Source organism: Haliotis cracherodii, unplaced genomic scaffold, assembly GCF_022045235.1.
Source record: "Haliotis cracherodii isolate W230 unplaced genomic scaffold, xgHalCrac1.p SCAF_13, whole genome shotgun sequence".
NCBI lineage: Eukaryota > Metazoa > Mollusca > Gastropoda > Lepetellida > Haliotidae > Haliotis > Haliotis cracherodii.
Window position 1 is genome coordinate 5,008,604 of NW_027266268.1, and position 17,231 is coordinate 5,025,834.

Below are 17,231 nucleotides of genomic sequence, written 5' to 3' on the forward strand. Positions count from 1 at the left end.
GTATTGTTTCACCCTTACCCCACAGGTTCATGACTTCAGTGGGGGCACGGGTGGCCCAGTCGTCTCAGACGTGGCAATTTGCTGTGCAGAGTTGCGTCCCTTGGGCACGCCAGAAACCTATGATTGTGGGTTTGAATCCTGGTTCGCCCCGATTATGTTTCTAGGTTTGTCAACACCATACCCATGCTCGTGGGTTTCACCGAAGTGGTAAACGTCACAGACCTGCATCACTTCGGGCTTTGCTCCCACATTAAGCTGACACGCCGCGATATAACTGGAATACTGTTAAAAGCGGCGTTAAACCCAACTCACTCACTCACTCATGACTTCAGTATCATGACACATATTGTAACATGACACAGGCATACTGTGACACCTTAGCATTAAGTGATAAATATACAGCACCTACCAAAAGTGCCAGTGCTATACTCACATTCAGCCTGCACTTGTCCGTGTGGTTGTTGCAGAACTGATGGCAGGGGATGCAATTCCCTCCATTCTTTGGATTGCCCACAAAGTTTTCCTTGCACTCGCCGCAGTCCTTTCCCTGAAAAACAAACTCACTATTAGACGGCATGAGAGATTGACTCCTATGTTGTAGGGGACTCATCACATTGCAAATAATTCACATCAATTTCTTCGACAATACACATCCTGGCATGTCAAACATGCCATTGGCACCAATAAATGGTTGTGGTTAAAAGCAGGACCTGGCGACGTTAAAACAAAGTCTCAAAATACCTAAATATTCTGTATAACAACATCACTTCCTTTTTGTGAACAACATGTCTAATGAAGTCCATCTTTAAAGAACCAGTCCCATGCCCCTGCCGACAATACTATTGACTTTGATGTTTGACATGTTTAGCACTTCTCTCAGCAATATTTCAGCTATATGACCGCGGTCTGTAAATAATCAAGTTTGGACCAGACAATCCAGTGATTGACATCATGAGCATTGATCTATGCAATTGGGATATGAAATTCATTAACCAAGTCAGTGAGTCTGACCGCCTGATCCCGTTAGTCGCCTTTTATGACAAGTCTAACATATTACAAAATATACATACACTTCATGTTTAAAGACATGTTCACTTGCTAGATTATTTCTAGTTGGGAAACTTGGTGCGAGATCTTACAAACATGTCATCCCAACTGAGGGTTGGTTCAGTACACAAAGAAGCAGAACTACCTAATGACTGACCATTCCAGTGACCTTGACCTTTTGACCTTAAGTTCCAAGCCAGAACTTGAATGTAAATCATAAAATTCAAAATTCTGAACATTTTCAAAATATCTTCAACGAAAATCAATTATGCTAGAAGATGCATGAGTCACTTTTATTGTTGAGTATACGTTCAGGTCTTGTTCCTTAAACATGTATTCTGTATTCTGTGTTCATGTATTTTCTAAAGTATTGCTATTGTGTTGTACCTGAGTATTGTTGAGGCACTGGGTGCAGTTATCAGCTTTTGATTCAGCCTCACAGTTGCTGTGCATGTTGCACTGGCACTCGGTGTTGCAGCTGACGCCAACCCAACCGAAGTTGCACTCACACTGGTCAGGATGGACGCACTTGCCTTGGTTACATCGCTGGTGACACACTGGGCCGCACAGCTCACCCCTGGAACAGACACAAACTCAAATACAGGGATACAGTGACTGGTGACACACTGGGCCACACAGCCCACCCCTGGAACAGACACAAACTCAAATACAGGGATACAGTGACTGGTGACACACTGGGCCAAACAGATCACCCCTGGAACAGACACAAACTCAAATACAGGGATACAGTGACTGGTGACACACTGGGCCAAACAGATCACCCCTGGAACAGACACAAACTCAAATACAGGGATACAGTGACTGGTGACACACTGGGCCAAACAGATCACCCCTGGAACAGACACAAACTCAAATACAGGGATACAGTGACTGGTGACACACTGGGCCAAACAGATCACCCCTGGAACAGACACAAACTCAAATACAGGGATACAGTGACTGGTGACACACTGGGCCGCACAGCCCACCCCTGGAACAGACACAAACTCAAATACAGGGATACAGTGACTGGTGACACACTGGGCCAAACAGATCACCCCTGGAACAGACACAAACTCAAATACAGGGATACAGTGACTGGTGACACACTGGGCCAAACAGATCACCCCTGGAACAGACACAAACTCAAATACAGGGATACAGTGACTGGTGACACACTGGGCCGCACAACCAAACCCCTGGAACAGACACAAACTCAAATACAGGGATACAGTGACTGGTGACACACTGGGCCACACAGCCCACCCCTGGAACAGACACAAACTCAAATACAGGGATACAGTGACTGGTGACACACTGGGCCAAACAGATCACCCCTGGAACAGACACAAACTCAAATACAGGGATACAGTGACTGGTGACACACTGGGCCACACAGCCCACCCCTGGAACAGACACAAACTCAAATACAGGGATACAGTGACTGGTGACACACTGGGCCACACAGCCCACCCCTGGAACAGACACAAACTCAAATACAGGGATACAGTGACTGGTGACACACTGGGCCAAACAGATCACCCCTGGAACAGACACAAACTCAAATACAGGGATACAGTGACTGGTGACACACTGGGCCGCACAGCCCACCCCTGGAACAGACACAAACTCAAATACAGGGATACAGTGACTGGTGACACACTGGGCCAAACAGATCACCCCTGGAACAGACACAAACTCAAATACAGGGATACAGTGACTGGTGACACACTGGGCCAAACAGATCACCCCTGGAACAGACACAAACTCAAATACAGGGATACAGTGACTGGTGACACACTGGGCCACACAGCCCACCCCTGGAACAGACACAAACTCAAATACAGGGATACAGTGACTGGTGACACACTGGGCTTCACAGCTCACCAGTCACAAGTACTCTCTGTAGTCATGGTTTCCACCTGTTGTACCCTTAGCAACCACTTACAGAAGGTACTGGGTGTTATGCAGTCCTTTTGCCAGCAAGTGGATAATGACGGTTGTACCACCCATAGGAATACAGAAATCGGGAATAAGGAAATCGTTTTCAGCATATCTCTCGGAGAATAAAATCAAATCCCTTACACTGATTGGCAAATTCACACCTACTGTTCTATTGTTTCACACACTGAATGACGTTTACCATTTTCACATACCTCATAAATTCTTCCCTAATATTTAAATATCTACATGAAGGAACTGAGTGATTTATTTTTTCAAATCTCTTTGCCATAATTCAATCAAGTAATTAGCTGAGCAGACCAAAGTAAAGGCGTTTTCAATGCAATGATCACACCGTTCAAGGGTGAAAGTATGCCTCCATGTGTACACTATTAAAACAAGGTCCACACACAGTATCTCAATAATATTTATCTTTGTATTACGGACTAAACTTTTGCTACATGGTGTCATCATGCATTAAAGAATAAAATAACTTTAAAGAATAAAATAACTTTAGCAATCTTATTTCCCAGAAGGGTTAACAATGGATGCCAAATTCAAGGTCTTATCAAGGCATTCTATCAGATCGAGTCCAGCCCTGTTACGTAAGGAAGATTCAAGGCCTTTTCCAGGCCAGTCTACCTTATCAATGCCTTTTCCAGGCCAGTCTTCCTAATCAATGCCTTTTCCAGGCCAGTCTACCTAATCAATGCCTTTTCCAGGCCAGTCTACCTAATCAATGCCTTTTCCAGGCCAGTCTACTTTATCAAGGCCTTTTCCAGGCCAGTCTACTTAATTAATGCCTTTTCCAGGCCAGTCTACCTTATCAAGGCCTTTTCCAGGCCAGTCTACCTAATCAATGGCTTTTCCAGGCCAGTAAACCTAATCAATGCCCTTTTCAGGCCAGTCTACCTAATCAATGCCCTTTTCAGGCCAGTCTACCTAATCAATGCCCTTTTCAGGCCAGTCTACCTAATCAAGGCCTTTTCCAGGCTGCTTTACCTTATCAATGCCTTTTCCAGGCCAGTCTACCTAATCAATGCCTTTTCCAGGCCAGTCTACCTGATCAATGCCTTTTCCAGGCCAGTCTACCTGATCAATGCCTTTTCCAGGCCAGTCTACCTGATCAATGCCTTTTTCAGGCTGCTCTACCTTATCAATGCCTTTTCCAGGCAGGTCTACCTAACCAATGCCTTTTCCAGGCTGCTCTACCTTATCAATGCCTCTTCCAGGCCGGACTACCTATTCAAGGCCTTTTCCAGGCTGCTCTACCTTATCAATGCCTTTTCCTGGCCAGTCTACCTAATCAATGCCTTTTCCAGGCCAGTCTACCTAATCAAGGCCTTTTCCAGGCTGCTATATCTAATCAATGCCTTTTCCAGGCCAGTCTACCTAATCAATGCCCTTTTCAGGCCAGTCTACCTAATCAAGGCCTTTTCCAGGCTGCTTTACCTTATCAATGCCTTTTCCAGGCCAGTCTACCTAATCAATGCCTTTTCCAGGCCATTCTACCTAATCAATGCCTTTTCCAGGCCAGTCTACCTAATCAATGCCTTTTCCAGGCTGCTCAACCTTATCAATGCCTTTTCCAGGCCAGTCTACCTAATCAATGCCTTTTCCAGGCCAGTCTACCTATCAATGCCTTTTCCAGGCCAGTCTACCTTATCAAGGCCTTTTCCAGGCCAGTCTACTTTATCAATGCCTTTCCCAGGCCAGTCTACCTAATCAATGCTTTTTCCAGGCCAGTCTACCTAATCAATGCCTTTTCAGGCCAGTCTACCTAATCAATGCCTTTTCCAGGCCAGTCTACCTAATCAAGGCCCTTTTCAGGCCTGTCTACCTAATCAAGGCCTTTTCCAGGCTGCTTTACCTTATCAATGCCTTTTCCAGGCCAGTCTACCTAATCAATGCCTTTTCCAGGCCAGTCTACCTGATCAATGCCTTTTCCAGGCTGCTCTACCTTATCAATGCCTTTTCAAGGCTGCTCTACCTAACCAATGCCTTTTCCAGGCTGCTCTACCTTATCAATGCCTCTTCCAGGCCGGTCTACCTATTCAAGGCCTTTTCCAGGCTGCTCTACCTTATCAATGCCTTTTCCAGGCCGGTCTTCCTAAACAATGCCTTTTCCAGGCTGCTCTACCTTATAAATGCCTTTTCCAGGCTGCTCTACCTGTCAATGCCTTTTCCAGGCCAGTCTACCTAACCAATGCCTTTTCCAGGCCAGTCTACCTAATCAATGCCTTTTCCAGGCCAGTCTACCTAATCAATGCCTTTTCCTGGCCAGTCTACCTAATCAATGCCTTTTCCACCCTGCTCTACCTCATAAATGCCTTTTCAAGGCCGATATACATATCAATGCCTTTTCCAGGCTGCTCTACCTTATCAATGTCCTTCAGGCTGCTCTACCTTATCAATGTCTTTTCCAGGCCAGTCTACCTAATCAAGGCCTTTTCCAGGCTGCTCGATCTTATCAATGCCTTTTCCAGGCCAGTCTACCTAATCAGTGTCTTTTCCAGGCCAGTCTACCTAATCAATGCCTTTTCCAGGCTGCTCTACCTAATCAATGCCTTTTCCAGGTCGGTGTACCTAATCAAGGGCTTTTCCAGGCTGCTCTACCTTATCAATGCCTTTTCCAGGCCAGTCTACCTAATCAATGCCTTTTCCAGGCTGCTCTACCTAATCAATGCCTTTTCCAGGCCAGTCTACCTTATCAATGCCTTTTCCAGGCTGCTCTACCTAATCAATGCCTTTTCCAGGCCAGTCTACCTTATCAATGCCTTTTCCAGGCCGATATACCTAATCAATGCCTTTTCCAGGCAGGTCTACCTAATCAATGCTTTTCCTAGGCCAGTATACCTAATCAATGCCTTTTCCAGGCCGGTCTCCCAAACCAAGGCCTTTTCCAACCTGTGTGAACCTTGTATTTGTAGAAAACCAGAAGAGGCACTTACTGCTGTGTGGCCACATATCCACTCTTACATTCACACTTGAAGTGGGATGGGGTGTCGATGCAGCTCTGTGTCTTTTCATTACAAGTGTGGTGACCATTGAGGCACTCGTTCTCAGGCGGGCAGCTGTCAAAGGACCAGATGTGGGCGCCAGCAACTCCATCGGACTGTGTTTCTGTAAATTTATCCGTCTTTCCTTAAATAGATCACAGACCCTTTTTAACAGCAAGATGTCAACATTGACTAAGTAATAACAAAAACAAAATATAAATCAAAAGTAACCTTGCTTGTTGACCATTTCAAACAGTAGACACTACTGTGTGAAGCAGTTCAAGGTCTTAACCAATTCAGCTTCACATCTCTTGACAAGTGTATATCGAGGACTTCACTGCAGTTAAATCACGAGCACATTTTTGGATTTATTTGTCAATTAATAGAATAAAAGAAATAAATAGAAAAAAAAAGAACTATCAGAACTGGTATAGAAGAGTATATCTCAGTGTATATTATCAGCATTTTCCCACTTAAATCAGAAATAAATTGTACACAGTTGGAACACAAAATGGAGCGCAAGTATTAGATGTTAATTTATGTGGTTTAAAAATAGTCAATGGCCAGATGGGACATTGCTGTTTTGGACAAAAGTTTCTTTCTCTTAATCATATTGGTAAAATTCTGTTCACAATATTGCAAAGATTCCACCCAAATCGTAATGGTTGCATCTCTGTACATCAGCTGTATCAAAGCACTATGGTTAAACAGTGCTAGACATAAAGGTTGTGAGGTCCTTGAGGTTTTCTGCTCTAGCATTTCCAATCAAGGATCTCTAAGCTTTGCTGTTAAACTTTATGTTCATGCCAATTACCCCTTGGCTTTCAATGCTCTATTGCAAGCACTGACCAGTAACTCTAGAAACACGCGAAGCGTCCTAGTACATGTAGAGCTCCTCTAATTACTGCATGGAAAGAGTACTAACTGAGGTGCATCTCTGTCCGATGGTCGTCCAGACAGGCGCCTCCAGAAGGTCCAGCTCGTCCCCCCTTCATACACACACCCAGGCCATTCTGTCCCCCAAAAGCACACCAGCCACACCCAGGTGCAGTGATACACTCAGCACACTTGGTGTGGTTGCCACAGGGCAGAGGGCAGCGAGCTGTTGGTTGGAGGGTCTTATTTTTCCTCTGTTGGATGACAAACCCACATTCTCCAAATGAGCATCGAAGAGGACGGTAGGCTGGAGGCATACACTGAAACATAACAAACAGTCATGAAGCGCAAATACTGTATAGGAGTGATGACTATTCCATCTTTGAAGAATTTCATCTTTATCATGACACTTTGAGCAGTTTCTAGTTGACTGTACAAGATAGACATCAAACCAAGTTCTACTCATTTCCAGCATCCATTGAGACCTCCCAATCCCTGTTCTGTTCCCTCCATACAACAAGGGTGACATACTGGAAACCTCCCAATCCCTGTTCTTGCCCACCCCCCCACCCCCCACCCCCACCCCAAACAACAACAACAACAACAAGCATGCCATACTTGAGACCTATCAATTCTCATCTGTTCCCCCAGAATCAGAAGATTCAAACCAATGATAATCCCAAAGTTGACTGCATGAGCAGCCAGATGACACATACAGACTACCGGTTCTTATCAGGTGAGCTGCAAACAGGCAGGAGGTAGTCATACAAGGATAAGATAGACCCACCTCCTGTAGAGTCTCGCTCCAGATGCACTCCTGAGAACCCCCCTCCCCTCCGCTTGAGGCCAGACACTGGTCACAGGTCTTGAAGGTGTAGCAGCGCCGCGTGCAGTTGTTGGGGGGCATGGAGTTGCTGTAGTTCCCCTTCTTGGAGAGGAGAGACGTTGCCACGCAGTTCCAGTCATAAATCGGATTTTCACTGATGAAACGATTGCTCTCGCCTGTAGCATCAACAATATATAGGATGACAATATCCTGCCTTCTGTCTTATACACAACATCTTAGGCTAACAACATCCTGCCTTCTGTCTTATACACAACATCTTAGGCTAACAACATCCTGCCTTCTGTCTTATACACAAAATCTTAGGCTAACAACATCCTGCCTTCTGTCTTATGCACAACATCTTAGGCTAACAACATCCTGCCTTCTGTCAAGTTCCTCCCTTATGTGATAAGGTTCTGTTGACTCACCATAATGTTTTAGCTGACAGATTACAACAGGTGTATCTGTCCTGCCTATGACACTGTGCTATTATGCATCATCTGACTATACCAGACCAAACTTGTGTTCCTACTTCCTTTTCAGTGGATTTTACACATAAGCTGTCAGGTTATAGTTTACTTTGTTTAACGCTGCGCTCAGCAATATTCAACCTATAAGACACAAGTCTGTAATTAATTAAGTCTCACCCAGACAATGCAGTGATTGACATCATAGCATTGATCTAGGCAACAGAGATATGATGACATGCATCAACAAATACAGTGAGTCTGACCACGAGATACCTTTAGGCCCATGGGTTGCTGAAGACTAATTCTAACCCAGATCTTCATAGCGGTTTATTATTCAGGAATCTGGCATTGGAATAGTGGCTTCGAGGCCAGGCAACTTTACATTTTGAACAGGTCTGAAAGTTTGACAGAAGAAGAAACATAGCTCCATTCTTGGGCAATGACAATGAGAACATATTGCTGGGTGGCTACTATTGAATCATGATTCATAAACACATGCTTAGGACATAGTCGGAATCGTACAATGAACTCAGCAGAGATTTCTTATGATTATGGAAAGTGTTTTGTCGCTTTTATTCTTTTTCACTAACTACTCACCCGATCTCTTGACATTCCTCGTCCAGCCACAACTCTCCTGCTCAGTACATCGTTCACAGTCAGAGTAGGGACACAGGTATTGGAAGCACTGCTTCGCTGTGTGGATCGAGTCCTGCTGACCGTTACACTTCGTCTCCTCTTTACAATCGGCATCCTTCCTGATACACTTGCCCTCAGGACAGTTACGACACCACTGGCACTTCTGTCAGAGGGAACATGTCATGTGTAATAATGCCTTAGCCGTCCATAGTATTTTGTGTGTTTGTCACCATGCTTAGCTAGAGTGTCCGGTGAGAACAGAAAAAGAGAACGGAAAAAATGCCCTCAGCTAAAAATACGACTGGTAAGTAGTCTGTAATATATTAAGATAGATGCAACACCATTCACAACTTGAGGTGAGGTAAAATGGGGTTTAATGTTGTGTGAAAACTTATATAAAGCAACAAGCATGCATGTGTGTGAGAGTTTGTGGCTGCTTGTACTAGTTAGGAGTAAAGCTCTTTTTTAGTGCTATCCAACTAAGATACCATGCTGCATTTCTAACACGGATAACCCACAATATCACTTTCTTTTTAACTGAACCACTGGGAGATTCCAAGAAAACGTGTGTAAAGCTGAGTGCAGTTTCCGGCTTAGTTACAAGAAAATACACACGGCAATCTTAATCTCTGCATGTAAAACAATGCCGAGCAGAACAGAAATACAAATTAAACAGTAAATCAACATGTCTAGTGATGTTTTATCTCAAATTTCAAATTTGTACTGACCAGGTTTGTTATCACCCGTTCGTTCACCTGAATTCGCTGAAGCCTTAGTGAAGGGAGAAGACGTAATTTTTTTCTCAATCTCATTAAAATCAGACCTTAGTTCTCGCTACCGCTAAACAAAGATCTGAAGACAACCCATTACGGGTCACGTCAGAGCGACCTTTCATTAGACCAATCAGTGCGTCGCTTACCAGATTACGAAAGTGACAGTCGGAATGTGATTTCTAATCATGCAATCTTGAAAACTTTAACATGGGGTATTCCAAACGATAGTTATGGGTCCTTACAATCTAGACCATCTATCAGCCATTCCATATTGTTTTTTTTTGTTCAGGTTTCAAATTTGTAATCAAGAATTTGTCAAAATATGTCTCGAAACGTAGTCGCCAATTTGAAATTTGTGCCGTAAAGCACGAGAAAGCTGCCTTCTGATTGGTCATTCCATTGGTCGGTCAAAGTTCGCAAAGTCGGTCTGACGTGACCCGTAATCGGATGTCCTCAGATCTTTGTTTAGCAGTAGCGAGAACTAAGATCTGATTTTAATGACATTGTTTTTTTCAGCATATAATTTTTAACAAAATATTTGTTCAAAAATACTGAAACCCCTAGACAGGGTGAGTATTATACTTGGGTGTGCACTATACACAAGAAAATACTGTAATAGTCTTGGGCTAACGGACTAGCGTGAATGTTTCCGACTGCCTACCGGAGACTGGTCCTTGAACTGGGGGTAGACGGCCAGACACTGGCTGCAGGAGGTGTATCTGTAGCAGTTGGTGCTGTTGTACCACAGGTTGTTACACTTCAATTTCTTGTCCTCACTCGTACAGCTGCCAACACAACAGGAAATACTACAACCACCATCAAAAGCTCTCCTGCTGCACAAAACATCATTCACTCATTGTCTTAGCCAGCAATCTGCAGGCTTCCATCTTCATCATGGCAGGCTGGAAATGACTGGGTCTGGGCCAGGTAAACATGGTTTTGGCATGACGAACAGTCCAAGCCATCCGATGCACACATTCAGCCTGGTCACACATTGTGTCCACCAGATCCTCATTTTCGCTTCCATGGCAAGTATGAGGTACTGGGACCTATTCAGCCCCTGAATAACCACATGATTCACCAATACTGGCCGAATTTGGCAAAAATAAAAACAAGTATTCAGGGATTAATCTAGACCTGCTCAAAGCCCGACATTTGAATTTAAAAAATTCCCAATTCCTCATAATTTACAAAAATAAAAACATTTAAAAAAATCCAATTTTGGATATCATGATTTTTTTTCCGAATTTGCCTGACAGGTGAGGTGAAATGAGGTTTAACGTCATGTCCAAGATTATTACATTTAAATAGCGACGTACATGTGTGTTGGGGGAATGGGGGTGGGTGGGATGTGGGGCTGCTTGTAGTTGTCCGGAGTAATTTTATAGTCCTAGCATACTGAAATACCATGCTCCAGTTTACCATGAATACCCCCCTCAGACTACGAGTCGTCCAGTCCTTGTTTTGTACATTTAATGCTAAGCGCCAGGCAGGTAACAACAAGTACCATCTTTTAACATATTCTAACGGCCAGGAATCCAACCTAGACTTTCTGCCCTCCGGATGGATGCTCTACCACTAGACCACTGAGGTGGTCATGAATTTGCCTCCCAGGGGCACTTAGTTTCAGATCCTTAATAAAATTGGAAATGTGTGTCAATACATGTTTCATAAATGGCCTTAAATATAATATCTGCTGAAACATTATTCACATCAACGGTCCTGATGGATGGAATGTGTTCTGAGTCCTACCCTTCTGGTTTCTCTCCATCACTGGAATAGCAGATGGACTCGTTCTCCTTGCCCTCTACCACACTGGTGCAGAGTGAACACCCTTGTAAGTTGCAAAACTGTGTGTCTATCAGCTTGCAGACATCGTCAGGAACAGTGAGACGAGACATTGTGCCCACTGTTGTGCCTGAGAAGCCGCCGTAGAGGTAGATGTTATCGTTGCTGACGACGGCTTTGATGCCCACGACTGCTGCTGCCTCTAGTCCTGTTCCAAGGTCTGCAACCAACATCATAAAACTTCAGGCAACATCATTGATATTCACCATTCATCACAGAACGTCAATCAATTTCACAGTTCTTCAACCACATCATAAAACTTCAACCAATATCGCAGTACTTCAACCAATATCACAGTAGTTCAACCACATCATTGATATTCACCATTCATCACAGAACATCAATCAATATCACAGAACTTCCACCAATATCATAGAACTTCCACCAATATCACAGAACTTCCACCAATATCACAGACCTTCCACCTCTTACCTCAAAAATGGAACACAATAATATTTACAGTAACTTAAAGAAACAGCTGGCCCTGTTATACAGTCAGAAATTGTTACCTTTGTCAACTTTGTGGCGAGTGTTGCACCGATACTTGTAGATCAGCAGGTGCCCCACTCGGCTCCCATCTGCCTCCAGACCACCGATCACCACCATTTTGTCCTCCAAGTGCACGGCAGTATGAAAGGCCCTGGCAGTAACCTTCAACAGACAAACATCAAGCTCATCCTCTGTCAAAGTTCCCAGGCATTATCATTATTATTTGTTGTTTAATGCTGGATTCAGCCATATTCCTACCCAATGACAGGGTCCTGTCAATAATTGATCAGACAAACCTCACCTTCTCATCCCCTGGTTTAGGGGCTTACCAAACCATAGAATTAAGGTAGACACTATGTACAGTGTACCCTGGTTATAATGCCCCTGGTCATAATGTTCCCCCGTTATAATGCCAATTCACTTTTGTCAGGTGGTCAACTTCAGCACACCAACCTCCCCGGGTTATAACACCACCCTGGTTATCATCCAGCATCATCCACCAGGTGCATGTTGACATGGAAACCCAGTTGCACCACACAAAACCAGGTTGCGCCCTGTACCCATTAATTTATCAAAGTTGAAACGTGAGCATAAAGTTGAAACGTGAGCATAAATTTGAAATTTCCACATCGTCAAAGACCCCCAAACCATGACAAATTACACAATAAAAAGGGGTCATTGACTTAAGTCTGGAGTTACTGAATGTCCTCAAAGATCAATGTTTGAGGACAATGTTTTTGACATATTAGATTGTATTTTTCAATAAAAGGTTGCACTGGTGCATGTTTGTATACCTAATGTAAGCCCTGCTAATACACACATAACTTGTTTTTAATTAGCATGCATATAAAATGGAATAAAAAGTCATTTAATAGAATACAAATGTCTTTACAAGACATATTGAAACACAAGGCCTGACTGCCAACTGAACACCTTTTGTAGTCTGTGTGAACCTTGGTTTCAGTGCATATCTCACCTCTCCATTCCCCTCCGGAACCAGCAGACTCCACATTGAAGCAACTACATCATAGGCGTGTAGGTCACGTGACACATACCAGCTGCCGGATTTGTACATGTAGCCGCCATAAACGTAGATTGTATGCGATATGGGCTCAAACACTGCACTGTGGCCATACAGACCTGAAAACACAACACACCGTTGACTGACTTCACCACTACTGTCTCCTGTCATGAGCAGCACCAGTACAGTGTCAACAACATGCAGACTGGGCAACAAGTCCAGACAAGGAGTGAGGTGGGCTTAATGCCACCATGATAATCAGAATACATTTATATCATACTGTGTCAGATTTAGGTGAGAGGAAAGCTGGAAGTCACACAGATCAGACATTTATCACTTACTACACATTACAAGCAATCAGTTGACTTCTAAGGCCAAAATCCGAAGGGAAGGAGCATACCCTTAAATTCTTTCAGTGAGTGAGCGGTTTCGATTCTATGCAACTTTTACCAATATTCCAACAACATCCCACTGGGGGACAACAGAAATGGATTCCACTCATTGTACCCTTTGGAACTGGCATGATGAGCAAACGCCTTAACCACTAGGTCACCCCATCACCCTTTAACACGCTCAATATTCTTTGAAGCTATTTTGCTGGAAACCCAGTCTACAGCCAAAGAGCAAGTGGTGAGGGGGTACTTTTACCCCAGGTTGGAAATATGAAACATGAAACATGAAACAAGTGTGACCACCCAATCCTGTTAGTCGCCTCTTACAACAAGCATAGTAGCCTCTTACGGCAAGCATGGGTCGCTGAAGGCCTATTCTAACCTGGATCTTCACGGGTCTGAAACAAGTGAAAGCCATGATACTGACAGACAATGGGATTGTTAGTGGAGAAGATCTGGGATTTACACTCAAGAGACACAACTGTCCACAGCAAATTGCAAATTGTGAGAACGAACATAGAATGGCAGAACCCACTTACCAACAGGGATAGCACCAGCGAGGTTCTCCATCCCGTACAGCCTCCACCTCAGGTCCTTTTTCTCATCCACCTTGTACTCAAACACCATGTCAGAGAAGTAGTCTTCTGTGGAGAAGCCGCCGATCACGATCAGCATAGCATCCCCGACTTCAGTAAGACTGTGGCCGGCCAGAGGGGGCACGTACTTCGGTACCTGCAACACACCATTTCACTTGTACCCCACTGATCTTAACTGCTAGACAGTAACCCACTTGTGATATTAGCCTTCAAAATTCATGCTAGTCCACTAGCCCAAGGCTTCTAAAATGTGCTTAGGACAAGCAAAAATCCAATGAGGGCATCACTGACTAGTAGCATTTGAGAGTCATAATTCTGAACCATGGACACATTCCACAAAGCGATAGCGCTGCAACTATCGTAAGCCTATATTAAGGTATGGGAGTTACGATAACATTAGGGCTATGACTGTCGTAAGCCTATGTTGAAGTATAGGAGTTATGATCATCTTAGGGCTATTGCTATTGTCCCTTTAAGTATTTTTCAGTGAGCAGGGTTAAACTGAAACACATTTCAAGCGTATGTGAAGCCTGTTATACAGACAATTTGTGACTTTGTCCCTGCTGTCACTCACCTCCTCCTTGGACCAGATGTTGGACTCCAGGGTGAACTTCCACAGCTCATTGGTTGCCTTCAGTAGACCATGGCGGTTTCTGTCCATCACAAACCCACCGAATACGTAGATAATTTTACGTTTGGGGATACAGGCCGCTGCATGGAAATACCTGCCAACATATCGCAGTGTTAGAGATCGAGGAATTCTTCACCGTAAACATGACAAATACCCCAATCATTTCCAACATAAGGACAATTATGAACATGTTCCCCTGGGTTTCTTTAGGGTGGTACTTACTGTTCTTGACAAAACCTAGCGCACACAAACATATTACACAAACTCAGCATAGCTGTAGAGCATTTCTCCAACATAGTTGCATTTATTTGTTTGAAAAAAAACTTAGTGTGTTTTAAAACTTTTAAAACTCATTTTGCACAAATTCAAGGCTTTTCAAGGTTGACCAAGGCCTTTTCAAGCCTGTAAGAACCTTGCTAACACAACACACACCGGGCCTCATCAAGATGAGCACTCACCTTCCAGATGGCTCCTCTTCAGATATTGGCAAGATGATACTTTTCCACTTGGAGAGCTTGATATCAAACACCCACATGTCATTGAGAAGCTGGCTTTCCGAGTTGTAGCCCCCGAACAAGTAGAGCATGTCATCCCCACAGGATGTGAGGGTGTGTCCCACGCGGGAGGAGGGCAGCTTGTTGCGCTGGTTCAAGATGCGCTGGGGGTCCGTCAGGATCTGTAAGTGGGGCTCGCTGACGTTTGTGATATTCATGTCACATGCTGATCCTCCAAAGCCTTGATTACAGATACACACACCATACACCTGGATAACACAAAAAATAGTTTGTATGGTGTTGTCTGTTGTTTAACACTGCAGAGCAATATTCCGTATGCATAACAGCGGCCTGCAGATAATCGAGTCAGGTCCGTACAATGGAGTGATTGTTGTTGTGATCAATGATCCCATTTTCTTTATCTCCAGGGCCTCACCCATCCCTGTGGTTCTTGCAATCTTAAATTACCTGCCCTTGATTTTCATTAATATTTTACTGACAAACGTTGAGATAAGGAAAAAGAAAATGGGTAAGGGAGGTCACTTGTATTGCCTAGAAACCAAAGCCACTGCCAGTTTGGATTGATAAGAAGACATCCTTTCCATCAAAAAGATTTTTGAGGGATTTTTTGGCAAGTGCCAGTGCCAGTGTCAGTCAGTTTTTGAACGATGAATTCATAGAGTATAGAAACAAGTCCAAATGGTTCGCATTGTGACTGTGTATCTCGTGAACGATTTTCACTTGCCAACCATCCTTCCAACAAATTATCTCCATTCACTCACCAACCATTATCTCCATTCACTCATCAACCATTATCTCCATTTACTCATCAACCATTATCTCCATTCACTCATCAACCATTATCTCCATTTACTCACCAACCATTATCTCCATTCACTCATCAACCATTATCGCCATTTACTCATCAACCATTATCTCCATTTACTCATCAACCGTTATCTCCATTTACTCATCAACCATTATCTCCATTTACTCATCAACCATTATCTCCATTCACTCATCAACCATTATCTCCATTCACTCATCAACCATTATCTCCATTTACTCATCCACCATTATCTCCATTCACTCATCAACCATTATCTCCATTCACTCACCAACCATTATCTCCATTTACTCATCAACCATTATCTCCTTCATACCTCCACCACTGATGCCTCTCCTTTCAATTACTCTGACACTTCATCGTCATCCCTTTTAAAACCAAGCATCCATCAGCTAGCTCATCCACCGAGAGTAAAGCCCAGACTCACATCATCACAGCGTCCCTGTCCGTCTCCCACAGAGCTGGAGCAATTGTTCGGACACAGGTCGATCTCACACATGTATCCCCCATGGCCTGGTATACACACACACTTGTGATCCACACACATCCGGTTACCATGGCAATGGTCAGGGCACTGTATCACCTGATAGCTGGCATTGAAACCAATGGTCTTGGAAGGATCTGAAGTACAGAAAGAATGAGTGAGTGGTGTTTGGAGGGTAAGCTTGTATCTTCGTCTGCTCACAGAACCTACTGCTTGACTAGTATCAAGATGTAGTTTTTTTGGTAAGTATCATTGAGTTTAGCTATCGCCACCATCTGTATCATTTCAGAAAGCAAAAGTACTGTTTGTCATTGAAGTGTCCAAAGTTACCTACCCTACATATCCTGAATAAGAATGATGAAAAAAATGATGGGTAAAAAAGAAAAAGAAAATGTATCTATATCTTAACATAGTTGAAGTGCTAAGATAGCCTTGTGGAAGGGGACCAGGTAAGGAAATGCAAGCTCAGATCATAATTCCCCTGTCACGACTTACGTGTGAGGTCAGCTTCGAAGTAGATTACGATGGTGCCTGTGTGTGCCTTCACAACCAGGTCATTGCCAGGATTCATGCCACAGAATGCCCCTAGCAGCACAGCGTTGCTCACATTCTCCGCATCCCTGGGGCCATTCACGAAGTCCGGGATATCATCATATACATACACCGAGTCCTGCAAACACCACATTGATATAGGACAGTCTGCATTCAAGGAAGCAATCAAGCGATACCCACAGGCTGGAAGGCACTGACAAGTTCTACTAGTAGAGCTGTTTGGCACAGACTGACTGCACATGCATATTTTTATATACAGGCGCTTTTGGTCAAAAGTTGACAAACCTGTCCCGAGGATCATTGACATAA

The 17,231-nt window shown here is 43.8% G+C and overlaps 1 protein-coding gene across 2 annotated transcripts in view; it reads right to left on the minus strand.

The window, feature by feature from the left end:
* LOC139459528 (multiple epidermal growth factor-like domains protein 8) overlaps positions 1-17,231 on the minus strand; it is a 64,578-nt gene that overhangs the window by 14,957 nt on the left and 32,390 nt on the right. Inside the window, exons 16-30 of one of the 2 annotated variants that reach the window (XM_071241056.1) lie at positions 16,866-17,040; positions 16,314-16,507; positions 15,004-15,308; positions 14,489-14,639; positions 13,858-14,050; positions 12,882-13,045; positions 11,926-12,067; positions 11,321-11,576; positions 10,230-10,353; positions 8,757-8,958; positions 7,651-7,865; positions 6,913-7,183; positions 5,940-6,111; positions 1,435-1,624; positions 434-547 (exon numbers count right to left, since the gene is read on the minus strand). In XM_071241056.1, coding sequence (XP_071097157.1) covers positions 434-547; positions 1,435-1,624; positions 5,940-6,111; positions 6,913-7,183; positions 7,651-7,865; positions 8,757-8,958; positions 10,230-10,353; positions 11,321-11,576; positions 11,926-12,067; positions 12,882-13,045; positions 13,858-14,050; positions 14,489-14,639; positions 15,004-15,308; positions 16,314-16,507; positions 16,866-17,040 — 2,868 coding nt within the window. Of the gene's footprint in view, positions 1-433; positions 548-1,434; positions 1,625-5,939; positions 6,133-6,912; positions 7,184-7,650; positions 7,866-8,756; positions 8,959-10,229; positions 10,354-11,320; positions 11,577-11,925; positions 12,068-12,881; positions 13,046-13,857; positions 14,051-14,488; positions 14,640-15,003; positions 15,309-16,313; positions 16,508-16,865; positions 17,041-17,231 lie in introns of both variants that reach the window. The other variant, XM_071241055.1, reaches the window with a different exon arrangement.